The sequence below is a fragment of the Lolium rigidum genome, chromosome 3, assembly GCF_022539505.1.
Source record: "Lolium rigidum isolate FL_2022 chromosome 3, APGP_CSIRO_Lrig_0.1, whole genome shotgun sequence".
NCBI classification, from domain to species: Eukaryota; Viridiplantae; Streptophyta; class Magnoliopsida; order Poales; family Poaceae; genus Lolium; species Lolium rigidum.
In genome coordinates this window covers 109,398,767-109,413,413 of record NC_061510.1, presented here as the reverse complement: position 1 = coordinate 109,413,413, position 14,647 = coordinate 109,398,767, and the positions used below count along the sequence as shown (strand labels likewise).

Genomic DNA, 14,647 nt, shown 5'->3' with positions numbered 1-14,647 from the left:
TATGGGTAGAGAGATTTCCAATCTCCAAAACCAACATAGCCATTTTTGAACCATTTAAAAAACGATATTTTGAAGTTTCAAAAAGAATCGACCAAAAAATTCTAGATGTAGAAAATAATCTACTCTATCAACTTAAAAAAGTCTTAACTTGAAATACCCTGTATTTTAGGTTGCGGAAAAAATACAAAAATATGACACCTAAAGTAGTGAAAAATGCAAAAATTCCAAATTTTGTTATTTTTATTAAGCCAATAATATAAGTCATTTTGGGTAGAGATTTTGTGTCTTGATAGAGTACATCATTATCTGCATCCAAATTTTTTTTCCATAATTTCTTAAAATTTTAAAATTGTGTTCTCAAATTTTGAAAAAGGGAGCTCCATCTGGCTCGAGCTTCAAAACGAATTTATGAGTGTGCTTGTCGTTAACATAAAAATCACTGGAAGCAGCATGAGTCCACGATCAGATCATTTATGTTTGATTCGGTTCTGTTTTTTCCGGTCTCGTTGTCTTTGATTAGGTTCTAGTCTGGATTCTTTTCTTTTGCGCCATGATTTTCCTCGTATACTAATAAAATCAACCGATTGTTTGAACTACTCCCCATTGGTTAAATTGCTCACAAAATCATATTTCTCAACTCCCTTGTAGGAAACCAAATGAAGTCCACAACGTGGCTTTTGTGCCATCTACCAAGTTTCAAAAAGTCATGAAATAAAATCGTAAAAGTAGCTAATGGTGTATCCCACAAACATGTAAAATCTCAATTCGAATCTTTTTGGATTTTAAGCGACACAAAAATAACAAAAGTGTGAATCTGGGTAGAGAGATTTCCAATCTCCAAAACCAACATAGCCATTTTTGAACCAATTAAAAATAATATTTTGAAGTTTCAAAAAGAATCGACCAAAAAATTCTAGATGTAGAAAATAATCTACTCTATCAACTTAAAAAAGTCTTAACTTGAAATACCCCGTATTTTAGGTTGCGGAAAAAATACCAAATATGACACCTAAAGTAATGAAAAATGCAAAAATTAAATTTCCTCCGAATTCTGTTATTTTTATTAAGCCAATAATATAAGTCATTTTGGGTAGAGATTTTGTGTCTTGATAGGGTACATCATTATCTGCATCCAATTTTTTTTCCATAATTTCTTAAAATTTTAAAATTGTGTTTTCAAAGTTTGAAATAGGGAGCTTCATATGGCTCGACCTTCAAAGCGAATTTATGAGTGTGCTTGTCGTTAACATAAAAATCACTGTAAGCAGCATGAGTCCACGATCAGATCATTTATGTTTGATTCGGTTCTGTTTTTTCCGGTCTCGTTGTCTTTGATTAGGTTCCAGTCTGGATTCTTTTCTTTTGCGCCATGATTTTCCTCGTATGCTAATAAAATCAACCGATTGTTTGAACTACTCCCCATCGGTTAAATTGCTCACAAAATCATATTTCTCAACTCCCTTGTAGGAAACCAAATGAAGTCCACAACGTGGCTTTTGTGCCATCTACCAAGTTTCAAAAAGTCATGAAATAAAATCGTAAAAGTAGCTAATGGTGTATCCCACAAACATGTAAAATCTCAATTCGAATCTTTTTGGATTTTAAGCGACACAAAAATAACAAAAGTGTGAATCTGGGTAGAGAGATTTCCAATCTCCAAAACCAACATAGCCATTTTTGAACCATTTAAAAAATGATATTTTGAAGTTTCAAAAATAATCGACCAAAAAATTCTAGATGTAGAAAATAATCTACTCTATCAACTTAAAAAAAGTCTTAACTTGAAATACCCCGTATTTTAGGTTGCGGAAAAATACCAAAATATGACACCTAAAGTAGTGAAAAATGAAAAAATTAAATTTCCTCCAAATTCTGTTATTTTTATTAAGCCAATAATATAAGTCATTTTGGGTAGAGATTTTGTGTCTTGATAGGGTACATCATTATCTGCATCCAATTTTTTTTACATAATTTCTTAAAATTTTAAAATTGTGTTCTCAAATTTTGAAAAAGGGAGCTCCATCTGGCTCGAGCTTCAAAGCGAATTTATGAGTGTGCTTGTCGTTAACATAAAAATCACTGGAAGCAGCATGAGTCCACGATCAGATCATTTATGTTTGATTCGGTTCTGTTTTTTCCGGTCTCGTTGGCTTTGATTAGGTTCCAATCTGGATTCTTTTCGTTTGCGCCATGATTTTCCTCGTATGCTAATAAAATCAACCGATTGTTTGAACTACTCCCCCATTGGTTAAATTGCTCACAAAATCAACTCCCTTGTAGGAAACCAAATAAAGTCCACAACGTGGCTTTTGGGCCATCCCCCTCCCCCCCCCACCCACCCCCCCCCCCCCGTTATGCCCCACAGGGATACCAAAAATGGATCGGGCAACCAATCACACCCTAGTAAAATCAACCGATTTTTTGAACTACTCCCTCCTTCCTAAAATAGTATGAATATTGGTTTTAGTCAAAGTATTTTTTTAAAAAAATTGACCAACTATATGGGAAAATATGTCCCTATCTATAATCTCAAACCAACATTGTTACAACGATCGCTGAAAAACACTTTCATATTTTCTCCATTTTATATTGTAGAAGTTTTTTCTGTATAGTTAGTCAAATTTTAAATAGTTTGATTTTGACCAGAAGCTATATGCACCATATTTTGAGAGGAAAATGCTGCTACGGAGCCAGAGCCGGCAGTGTTGTTTTGTTGAGCTTCCTATCCGAACGGAACGAAAATATCCGCGCCACCCCATGAAAGCCCCACCGTCCAAGTGACACTGCCTGCCTTGGCTTTGGCTCTTCTTCCACCTCCAATCCCCCAGCCCTGCCCACACCAGTCACCATGGGGATGGCCATGACCTCCTCCCCGCAACCACCACCTCCGCCGCGCCGCCGCCGCAGCCGCTTGCAGTCCGCAACCACCATCTCCGCCCCCAATGCCAACCCCAACCCCAACCCCAAGGCCAAGGTCATCCCCATCCTCTCCGACGTCGGCCGCTTTCAGTCCACCCCCGCTCCCAACGGCCGCCCCAACTCCACCCACAAGGGGGGCAAGGCCCTCCCGCTGCTCCTCGACGTCGGCAGCAACCCCTCCGCCATCGACTACTACTCCCGCGTCGCCTCCAACCTCGCCGGCGCCGGCCGCCTCGGCGACTTCCTCATCGCCGCCGAGGGCCTCCGCGCCGCCGCCGGGGACTCCGGGTTCGCCGCCCGCATCAACTGGCGCCTCCTCTCGCGCGGCGTCGACGCCGCGCTCCGCGACCACGGCCTCCCCCACGTGCTCGAGTTCCTCCGCGACGCCGACCGCATCGGCGTCCAGGCCGCCGTCATGCTCGACCCTGACGCGTCCGACGCCGTCGCGGCCGCATGCCGGCAGCTGATGGACGAGCGCATCATGGTGGAGTTCGTGGAGGCCATCGAGGCGCTAGCTAGTAATGTCACCTCAAAACTTCCTCATGTTTTTTCGTTGTCATTCAGTTGTATCATCTAGCTTAGTGGTGCACCAGCAATCGCCAGCGCTCACAAATCATCAGCATTACTTTTAGGTTTCGGTCGTCGAGACACAATCCATCTAGTTAATTGCTAATATGTTATCCATTTGCTACCTGGTTTTGTTAATTTACTGTAGTACGTAATATGCCCGCACGACTGTATGCAATAGAGATTCTAGACTGGTTCAGATTTAACGTCGGCACTTTGCACTGTTCTCTTTGATATGATTAGTCACTAGCTGTTTTGTTTCAGAAGTACCATTCTGTTTACCAGCTGATGGCCCATTGAATTCAGCCATTAGAATGCGCTCACGCCTCTCATGTTCGGCGTGTAGGAAGATATATTTATGTGTATATGTTTGAGACATCTTTCTACTTCACTTAGCTCTATCTTCGTTGTTTCCTGGACTTCTAATGAACTTGGTAGAAAAATGAATTCCCTGTCATGCTCACTATTGACATACTTTGGCTCTTAATGTCTGTTGACATACTATTGACATACTTTGGCTCTTAATGTCTGTTGATTCTGTGTTTTATAGTCATATGTTACATGTAATTACAAGTTAGATATGAACTACAGATAGAGTGGCACTCACTGTTCTGCTGATTACCTATTTCTAGTGCTTACCACTATTCACTGCAATTTTCTTGTTTATGTTTTTCTGCGATCCAGACTCTCAAGTTATCGCTATTAAGACTTTTCTTTGTTATTTTTTTAGGCTGTGGATTTTTTGTTAAAAACATTGTGGATCCAATGGATGTACTGAAAATATTTGTCAGGAAGCGGGATCCAGATATGGCGATAAGGTGATCATACTTACTGTATTTCTCTTCATTCTTGTCTTACCTTTTGCCAACCGCACTTTCTTTTTATATGTTAATACTAAAGTGTAAAAAACATTAATCAATTTGGAAAATATGCTGTGCAATAATCTGAAGCTTTCTTTTGGGATACATTAGATTTTTATAGTCTTTTCACTCTTTTAGCTATCTTCATACCTGCTCATCCATTGTCTTTTGACATGTAGGTATGCACGTATCTTTCCACACTCCCAGCTTCTACTCTGCAATACTATGGAAGCTTTTGGGAAAAGAAAGGAATTGAAACATGCCCTAAAGGTCTTTAGAGCACTCAAGGACCAGTTGGGAGGTATCAATATGTTTGCGTGCCGAAGTATCATCGATATATGCAGTCATTGTGGTTCTTCTGTGCAGGCTCGGATTATATTTGAGGTATGGGACTAGTGATCGCTGTTGAAATTTATACTTGCATAAGTAACAGCTGAAAAATTACAAGATCTAGGTGAATACATTCCAAAGTACCACAAACCCCGGGTGCTGTTAGTTTCATAGAGATTCATCAATTTAGAAATTCCTAAGCATGATTCAATAGCACACTCTCTTTAGAACTGTACTACTTAACTTAGGATGGTAATCAGAAAATTTTGTTGCACCTGTAAATTCTGAGCAAATCGCTCTCCCTTTATCTTTTCCGTGTGTGCACAAACATCAGATGTTCTTCAGAAGAATACCTTGAGTTGTGCCATAAAAATCACATGATACATAACACTTGCTGGTGTTCCTTTGTCTCATTTCATGATTGAGTTTTTCTCTCTCTATTTGTCGGTACCAAAAAAAAGTGGAAATTGTTTGAATGAAAAAAATCTGCAAATTAACAATATGCATCCAATAAAATACTGTGTTGTGCTCACCTTTTGTAAACATATGCTATACTTTAGATAGTCAAACTGAGCCTTCACTGGTATTTGTGACTCTTATGCAGGGGCTGCTTGCTGAGAAGATTACTCCAAATACCCATGTCTTTAACAGCCTTATGAATGCGAATGCCCACAGTTTGAGCTACAATTTTTCGGTCTACAAGCATATGCAAGTAATGCATCTTCTACCCTATTGTTGCTGTTCATAGGTAGGCTATTTAGCTTCAAGCGGTTGATTCCACATGATGTTAAATTTTCTGTCCATTCTCCTGCAAGTTCACGTTTCTGGTGAAACTTCTCAGATGCTATTATATGCCCATTTTTTGGCTAGCATTTTTATTGCATGCCTGCTAGGTACTTTTGCATTATGCTCACTAGAACGAGTGTGTATATTGTGCATTTGGCTCCACCTTTCATGTTTGCAACAATTGTACGCTTGCAACTACAAAGGTGTGAATTGACGATTTTCCATAGAAATCTAGCTAATTGCCATCATGGTCATGCCACTGAAAAGAATTGAAATGAGTTGCTTACACCCACTATTGGCTCCAATTTCCAGTAGTCCACGTTATATTCCTTTTTTCTCTCTCTTCAAAATTGAAATGGATGAGCTATTTGCTTTCATCTGTGTCACTGTCTGCGTGTTCACCTGTGAGATTTCTGCAGTCCACCTCTTGCTCAGCTGTGCGGCCCATGGTACCATGGCTGGCCTGATCTGTGTTTGCAGGGAGGGTTGGTGACGTCATGACTGATGTGGAGTGTGCCACATGAGTACATCTGTCTGTACTGAACTTGCGCTAGAGTTCGAGCCACAGTATCTCTGAGCAGAGGCTTATATGGAGCTGAGGTGGAAGGTAGTGGAAAGAGTAGGTGTGATGGAACTGAGCTCAGCGTAATTTGCCTCAAGCCATCATGGCATGGAAATTTCTTGGGCTCGCGTTGTCAATGCCGCTTTGTGGTCTGTGTCTCCACACTCACTAAAGCTAGGACTCGCAGTCGCAGGTACCTCCAAGACCATGCCACCCGAGGTCATCGAAGATACGGCGCACACCCCATCCTAACCCGGTTGCACCACTTGCTTGATAAATACCTGAATCCTACAGATTTCCTTCTTTTGAATTTTCTTTGAAAGGGCTAAATCATCATTTGTACTGGACCTGGTCAACTCCGTTGTCTCTTGTTGGAGTAGCAACTGGCAAATAAACCCGATTTTCCACCTTTGCAGTGGCAAGTATACAGTCAGCTTGAATCAAGTGTTAAACATGCAAAATCAGAAACCCTAGTGAAAAGTGTGTATTTATGATGGATTAAAACTAATGCAGGTTCATGTGCAGTAACCTTATGCTCTACATTATTTCACCTTTGCAGAAACTTGGTGTCCCTCCTGATTTGGCGTCATATAACATACTTCTGAAGACATGTTGCAATGCTAGAGAGTTCAACTTAGCACAAGAAATTTATGAGGAAATTAAGAAAAAGGAACATGGCGGGGCTTTAAAGTTAGATGTTTTTACATATAGTACAATGATAAAGGTACGAGGCGCCTGCTGTTATTGTTGCGATTGTTGTTTTTGTTGTTATCCTGTTCATGTGTCATGCCTTTTAATGCCTCTATAATTCTTTTTTCTCTTTAACTTTAGGTGTTTGCGGAGGCAAAGATGTGGAAGAAGGCTTCCAACATCAAAGATGATATGCGAGCAGTTGGTGTTCGTCTTAACCTAGTCACGTGGTCATCATTAATCAATGCTTATGCAAATTCTGGTTTAGTTGATGGCGCCATAGAGATCCTTGAAGAAATGATAAGGGATGGCTGTCAACCTACTGCCCCATGCTTCAATATTATCCTTACTTCTTTGGTCAAGTCATGCCAATATGATAGAGCTTTCCGCTTGTTCAATAGCTGGAGGGAATCTGGAATCAAAGTATCTCTATCTGTTGAGCAGAAAAAATGTCTTCCGGACAACTTCACATTCTGTGAAGAGCATCTGAGTAAAAACGGTGGTACTATCTTGGTTGTTCCATTTAGGCCAACAGTTACAACATATAACATTTTGATGATGGCATGTGGAACTAATGATGAACGTGCAAAATCCGTAATGAATGAGATGAGACGAAGCGGCCTTTGCCCCGACCGTATTAGCTGGTCCATTCTCATTGATATTTATGGGACGTCACAAAATAGGAATGGAGCTATCCAGGTTAGTACCAAAACTTTAAGTTCATATTTTCAGTGCACACTGCATGCTAGCCCTGATGTCTTGTTGTAGGAATAATGAACTAGATATTGATCTCTGCACACTAAATGCTGTTATATTGTTTGCTCTGTTGTGTCCTCTTGTAGACTCGTTAAGTAATGAATTTAATGTAACATCTGCAAGGTCTTGATCTATCTATCGTATTATTAAAGCAATAGAAAAGGAATGGCAGAGATTACTTGCCTACAAGAAACGACCAAGATTGATTACTCGTATTTAGTTGCTTTTCCTGTCTTACGAATTATGATGGGTATATGCTGTTTAAAGTCCTTCACCGGAAACAGTCTGATTTAACTTCCAACTAAAGTCCTTCACCGGAAACAGCTGATACCATGGTAGAGAACAATCAATACTCATGTTTTCGAAAAGCAAACTAAGTAAGAAAGAAGTTCCTACAATGGTAAAAATCGTATCACAGTCATATAGAGGGGACCTACGCACCAAATGCAATAAAGCTGCCTCTCCAAAGAAGTATTGCATGTTTCTGGCTTTGCTGTCACAGAATGTTAGGGTCTGATATATTTAGTCAAGGGTCTTCTTAAGAATGATGGGAATGTCTGCTTCGCCGTTCCCAGTGACAAGATGGTCAGGTAACGGGGGAGCAAAGTACATGAAGAGAAATATGTGTAGAAAGGCATGTACATTTTTTTCAACACAAGTATCAATGAAATAAATAGACATAGATGGATGAGGAGTGGAAGATGGAATGTGGAGATTAGCAAGTGTCTATTGGTTTGCATGGCACCATAAAGACATAAATAACAATACTACAAATAAACAAATGAGCCGTTACAATAAGAGTGTCAGCATCTTTTACGAAAGGATGGAAAAAATTCTATCAAACTACTACAACGTTTCATCGAGAAATATATTTTGCTACAACGGTATCATATTGTGGTTGGCATACCGAACTGGAGGCTAATATAACCGTATAACAGTTGATGCAAGGGAACCAATGACCGGCAGAGAAAGTGGGAAACCAAATATGACAACATCTAATAAATCCAGCTGTGCAGATGCGTGGGTCACCCAGCTAGTTAATTAGCCAATCCCAGTGTTTAGGTTTTCTGCAGTTCAGACAGCAAATAGTCCCTCCTTTATCTACAATCATAGTGCATATTATTTCACTTTGCAGTTGTATAATACTCCCTCTGTTCCAAAAAAAGCTTCCCAACTTTGTCTAAATACGGAGGTATATAGACATGTTTTAGCTATAGATACATCCGTATCTAGAAAAAGTTGAGAAGCTTTTTTTGGAATGGAGGGAGTACCACATATCCCCCTTCACTGTTGCAGAAGATTCTTTTTGTCATTGTATTTATGATTGCTTACAGTATTACATTTGAATGCTTTCTAATGCACAATTTAGGCATACCTTGGAAAAGTCCCTTTGCAATAGTATATGACAATTTACAAGTGTTATGCGGAGTACCATTTTTTTGTCTGGACAAATAGAATGCGTTGCTTACTTTGACACTTTGTTACTTGCTAAATGTGGACCAATGTTATTTACTTTTTGGATACAGGCACTCAGAAGAATGCAGCGTGTTGGAATAAAACTTAATGTCTCTGCATATACTGTAGCTATTAAGGTTGGCCATTAGAACTCATATTTCAATTGGTCAAGATAAGAGACATTGCATCATGTTTGTTATAAGCTTATAATTGAAGTAAGCTTATGTGGTAATTTCCTCCAGGCATGTGTAGAAAGTAAGGACATGAAGATGGCGTTCCACTTGTTTGAAGAAATGAAAGCACAACAACTGAAGCCGAATATGGTGAGTCTCTTATGTATGGTGCAAAGGCTTGGTGCTCTTTTTTTTTGATAGAACTTCGATGCTCTTTACTATTGAATTTACTGTTTTCAACCATAGCTTACTAAATGACTGGCAGCGTCTATGGACAAAAGTTTGCACACATACTTCCTGTTTTTATACAAATACAGGAGGTGTATGTACAGGGGATCCCGAGAACAAATTGTTAGTTCTTATCCAGAATAATCGGTGCTATTGTTGAGTCACTGAACTCTGCTGATGCATGTGTGATTTCCTTGCATTTAACTACTCCTTCCGATCCAAAATAAGTGTCGGTGACTTAGTACAAATTTTATACTAGATTAGTACAAAATCTCTGACAGTTATTGTGGATCGGAGGGAGTAGTATTTCTTAAATTCTTGGTAGTATATTTTTCCTCAAACATTCGGGTATAATTGTTTGAGGTTATTTCCTAATATCAATTTTCTGTTGATGTTAGATAGTATCATCTGGCACATGGTTTATTTACTCTTTAATGAGTGTCCATTTTATTATTAGGTGTAAGGGGTGTATGTACAGGGGTGGAGGGAGAATAATAAATTGTTAGTTCTTATCGAGAATAATAAATTATTAGTTCTTATCGAGAATAATAAGTGCTCTAGTTGAACCGTACTGAATTCTGCTGGTGCACGCATGATTTCCTTCCGTTTAACTAGTTCATAAATTCTGAGTGATATTTTTTCATGAACATCCAGGTTATAATTTTTTGGGGTTATTTCTTGAGGTCTTTTTTGTTGTTGTTGATGTTAGATAGTATCATATAGCTCATGGTTTGTCTATTAAAGTCCATTTTATTATTAAAGGATATCAAGATTTGATCTATATGGGCAACTATCTAGGATTGCATTGATTTGCAAGGTTGCATGAGTTACTGAGCTACAAGTTCATTTTCAGGTGACATACAGAACTCTCCTGACAGCACGTTGCAAATACGGATCATTACAAGAAATTCAGCAATGTTTGGCGATCTATCAGGAAATGAGAAGAGCAGGGTACGTGACTAGAAGTTCTTTGACATTCCTTTGGTTTTCTTCGTCCATTCATTTAGTTTGGCAATTTGTATGTATGTGTGGATGCTGCTACAATCCTGACCATGAGATGCGCCTTGAGATCCAAGTACATTTTCTCAACCTATTGCAATAAAGGTAGGCAATAGGATGAGAGTGTGCACATCTCAAGTCACATTTCATGGTGGAGATAGAAAGGGCACGGACCCATATAAGCACAAAATCCACTCTTCATATGCAAAAATATGTGAAGTACAAGTTTGTTCAAGCTAAAAGGGTATAAACATATCAACAAATATCAACTGGAAGCAATCATGCACTCATAGTTTAGTTCATAATGTATATCGTTCCACGGTAGGAGACATGCAGACTATGGATAGCCTGATATTATCAAAACATAGGTTATTATTTTTATAGCAGGTTTTCTTTCTGTGTTAAGTTTGTCTCTTGTTTTACCCGTGACAGATATCAAGCATATGACTATTATCTAAAGGAACTGATAGTGGAATGGAGTGAAGGTGTTTTGTCTTCCGGCAGTGGAAAACGAGATTTTTACCATTTAGATCTAAAAGATGAGAGAAATAAATCATTCAATATATTTCTTGAGAAAGTGGCAAGATTCTTGCAAAAAGATGTTGATCAAAACCAAACGGTTGATGTCCGTGGGCTTTCAAAGGTAATCTGATACAGAGAGTATCTGCCTAATAATATATCATCTACTGTTTTTCTGTTTTCAAGAATATAAGGAAGCGTTGCAAATCTTTGCATCAATATAAAATGGTAATCGCAACCCACAGACGTTAGTCTGTTGAAACTCAACAGCCATCTTGCATCAAAGTGATACATGATTTTGCACTAGAACATTAACTCAAGTGTCATATTTTGGGTCCCGTTGCACCTCTGTTACACAATCTATTCCAAGGCATCTACTCAGCTATATGTTCCACAGGTTGAAGCTCGCATAGTTGTTCTCTCAACTCTCCGCAAGATCAAAGAGAAGTATCTTCTAGGTAATGTTCAGGACTGTAACGTTATCTGCAGATTCTATTAGAATCAAGATGATGCATTACTAAGACAATATGACCATTCTATTTTGTTTTGTTACTTTTGAGTAGGTACATCAGTTCAGGATGATTTGGTCATCATCACCGGTCATGAGAAGACATCATACACTGATATTGAAGCGACTGCTATCGACGTCGAGCATGCTATAACTTCTGTTTTGACGGATGAATTGGGTCTTGAAGTTTTTATTGGACCACAAAGCCATCCTCCTCTTTCATCTAAAGTCAGAGCTCCCCAACGGCCTAGGAGACCACAGGGAATGATAAAAATAACAGTCAACTCGCTGAATCATTGGCTTAAGAAGAAAGCTGTGAGGGATGTATAGTGACACCCTAGGGCATTTCTTTGGTCAAATTTATACCTGCAAGATGGATGGTGTACATACAGCAACAGGCTGATTTCAGAAGGAAAGATTTGTTGGTGGCCAATGTAGTCTTATGATACATGAAAAATCACACGTTTCGTATTGTAAATGCATCTGCATCAATTCTCTCAACCGGGTAGCGCATCCCAGGTTAAAATTTTGAAGTGTCTAGATAATTGTTGTAATCACCAATGTTCCACAGAAAATGATAAACATTCTGACAGAGTACAATAAAAAACACACTAGCTTTTGTTGGCTTACAAGCAACTCTGATACTGGTTGAAGTATTGACTCTGTTGTACATCTTTTCTCAATTAGATTTAATCTTTCTACTGATCTCTGGCCTTTGCGTGCATTTAAGATGCAAATGATACCAATATAATAGCTTTAAGGTATCAGATCCAATTTCAGAGATCCAGACAATTGCTTCTAAATACAGGTCTCACAAGTCAATCACAAATTCTACTCTAAGCAGAAGGGGAAAAATACAACACATATGTTATTTCAAATGTATAATTTGGTACAAAGGAATTGCCACATGTGGTGTACATATTTCCTGGCCATTTCAAATTTCTCCTTGAAGCTTCGGACTGGGGCGCTATTCCTCCGTATGAGAATATCATCATCTGTAACAGGAAAAAAGTGAACATTCCGGGGCTTAGTCTCAGTCGATTAGGCATGGGAAGGGTGCTCTTATATAGACTAAATTCTAATTCTCAGTCAGAGATAATAACACTTAAACTGCTTAAGGGTTATGTACTTGGTAAAATGCACCACGACCAAGAATGCAACGGATCACTCAACAGATTATTGTTAGAAACAAAATACACCAAACATAATGAAGAAAACAATAGGAAGATAAAGCAACAGGATAATCTATTCACCTGCCACCAGAAGAGATCTCAAATCCAGTCTTCCTGCTGCAGCTTGAGAGGCAGATATACCTCAGTCAGGTACTGGAACCCAAACGAGCTCAGAGCCTGAATCTCAGCCTTCTGTTTTGTTCGCAACATGGTCTCCAGCTCCCTCACCCAGCTTTCATTCTGCTTCACAAAGTCCTCCTCCAGCATCTCTTTGCCCACCTTGATATCGTGATCAGTCATGGGAAGCCGGCACTGCTCCGGTACCCTGTACTTGTCCAGGTCGCTTGGCCGAACGCCGAGCCACTTGATATCCGGCGTAGTCAGATTGGCGCTGTCATACGACATGTTCTTGGACCCGCACATATAAACTGACAAGATCTTCAGCCCATAAGGATCAGAGTCCACCATTGCAAGCACCGGCAGCTTTAACTCCACCTTAAGCCGCCGCAAGAACAACCTGGTGGCAACATCCGGCTGCCCCTTCGCCGTCAGGATGATGCAAGGGAAACGGTTGTAGAACCGGTCCTCGGCGAGGCGCATGAAGGCAGCATCCTTCTCCACTAGCAGGATGAAGAGGGCATCGCTCTCGATGCCTGAAACCCTGTCGATGTTGGGCGGGATGGCCTTACCGCCGACACCCATTCGCGTGCAGTCGATGCGGTCACCGTCATCGTGGAAGATGAGGCGGCCAACGACGACACCCTTCTCGGAGGCGACGACGTGGAGCGAGGAGCGGGTGCATCCGAGCATGCAGGAGACGTCGTCGAGGACGGCGTCGGACTGGGACTGGTCCTCGAAGAGCTTGACGTCGGTGTAGAAGAGATCTCGCTTGGTGACGTGGATCCCCCTGCGCAGGACGGCGTGGACGAGGGAGAGGACGCGCGCGGTGACGGTGGCCTTGCGCGCGGTGACGACGTTGGCGAAGGGCCTGGCCGCCTCGCGGCGGAGGAGCACGATGCGGTCGAGGTCCGGGAGGTAGACCTGGTTGGTGGAGGTGCGGGAGGGGACGGAGAAGGAGAAGCCGCGGCCGGAGAGGATGCTGCGCGCGACGGAGAGGACGAGGCGGTTGATGCGGGAGGTGACGGAGTTGATGTCCTGGTCGGCCACCACGATGTAGGAGGAGGAGGCGGAGGCCGGGTCGTCGTCGGCCAGGGCTTTGGCTCCGGCGGAGGACGCGGCCGCGGGCTTGGGTTTCGCGGACGCGGAGGCGAGGGCGCGGAGGGAGGCGAGGATGGAGTCGTCGGGGCGGAGCTTCGAGCGGAGGGATTGGGCGTAGGACGCAGCCGCCGAGGCGCCGCGCGGTTTCTTCGAGGTCGGACCACCCGCGGCGGCGCCTGGCCCGGCGCGGCGCTTTCTCTCCGACATGGGGACAGATTCGGAGGCAGAAGTGGGGGAGATGCGGCGGGGACGACGGCGGCGGCGGGATTCGAACTCGAGTGTGGCGGCGGATTTGGTTGGGGGAAGGGAGGGAGTGAGGGACGGAGGAGAGCCACTGACTGTGCGTGACTCCACGGTCCACGCATACCCAATATGCCCCCCGCGGGCAGCCCACAAGTCCTAGGTGGAATGGGCTCGCATTGCGTCGGCCCAACAACATGAAGAGCCGGAAAGCGGAGCAGCCCGCCGCAGACCCATCTCCACCTAGGGGTGTAAGCAGTAAGAGTACCTCCAGCCGTTGGCGCTCCTCACGTTCAAATTCACGGTGGATTACCGATGGATTGGACTAACAGCCTGTTTGGTTCGTGGGAATTAGAGGAAGTGAATGGGAGTTTATGGTATGGTGACTTTTAATCTCTTGATTGGTTGGATGAAATGGAAATTAAGGAGGGAAGTGGAAAGGGAATTCACGTGTTAAACTCCCACAAATCTCTTACCTAGGGGAACCCTGGTAATTGAGACGGGGATAGGGAAGAGGCATTAAACTCCCAATCCCTTTCCCCAAACACGTTGTAAGGAGTTGGAAGCGCCAAACTTTCAGCCGTCCCCTGATGACCCACAAGTATAAGGGATCGCAACAGTCTTCGCGGGAAGTAAAACCCAATTTATTGATTCGACACAAGGGG

General features: G+C 41.8%; 2 protein-coding genes across 2 annotated transcripts; one reads left to right on the top strand and one right to left on the bottom strand.

Moving 5' to 3' along the window:
* The first annotated feature begins 2,800 nt into the window (after nucleotides 1-2,800).
* LOC124702145 (pentatricopeptide repeat-containing protein At5g02830, chloroplastic-like) lies at nucleotides 2,801-12,022 on the top strand. Its single transcript, XM_047234257.1, has 12 exons — nucleotides 2,801-3,437; nucleotides 4,217-4,304; nucleotides 4,526-4,730; nucleotides 5,281-5,388; nucleotides 6,584-6,748; nucleotides 6,856-7,413; nucleotides 8,997-9,062; nucleotides 9,168-9,248; nucleotides 10,180-10,277; nucleotides 10,758-10,968; nucleotides 11,242-11,302; nucleotides 11,408-12,022. Exons 1-12 carry the CDS (start codon nucleotides 2,849-2,851, stop codon nucleotides 11,680-11,682), a joined length of 2,505 nt encoding a protein of 834 aa, XP_047090213.1. The 5' UTR covers nucleotides 2,801-2,848; the 3' UTR covers nucleotides 11,683-12,022.
* On the bottom strand, nucleotides 12,021-13,949 carry LOC124702146 (DNA topoisomerase 6 subunit A3-like). Its single transcript, XM_047234259.1, has 2 exons — nucleotides 12,606-13,949; nucleotides 12,021-12,347 (listed from the first exon to the last, which is right to left on the bottom strand). The coding sequence occupies exon 1, from the start codon at nucleotides 13,947-13,949 to the stop codon at nucleotides 12,624-12,626; it is 1,326 nt and encodes a 441-aa protein (XP_047090215.1). The 3' UTR covers nucleotides 12,021-12,347; nucleotides 12,606-12,623.
* Nucleotides 13,950-14,647: the final 698 nt, after the last annotated feature.

What these genes read in the sequence shown, in the direction of transcription:
- LOC124702145 (XM_047234257.1), top strand. Translation starts at nt 2,849, where the DNA reads ATGGGGATGGCCATGACCTCCTCCCCGCAACCACCACCTCCGCCGCGC. An exon ending in CATATAGTACAATGATAAAG is followed by an intron (nt 6,749 to 6,855) that starts GTACGAGGCGCC and finishes CTTTAACTTTAG; the next exon opens with GTGTTTGCGGAGGCAAAGAT. An exon ending in ATAGGAATGGAGCTATCCAG is followed by an intron (nt 7,414 to 8,996) that starts GTTAGTACCAAA and finishes TTTTGGATACAG; the next exon opens with GCACTCAGAAGAATGCAGCG.
- LOC124702146 (XM_047234259.1), bottom strand. Translation starts at nt 13,949, where the DNA reads ATGTCGGAGAGAAAGCGCCGCGCCGGGCCAGGCGCCGCCGCGGGTGGT.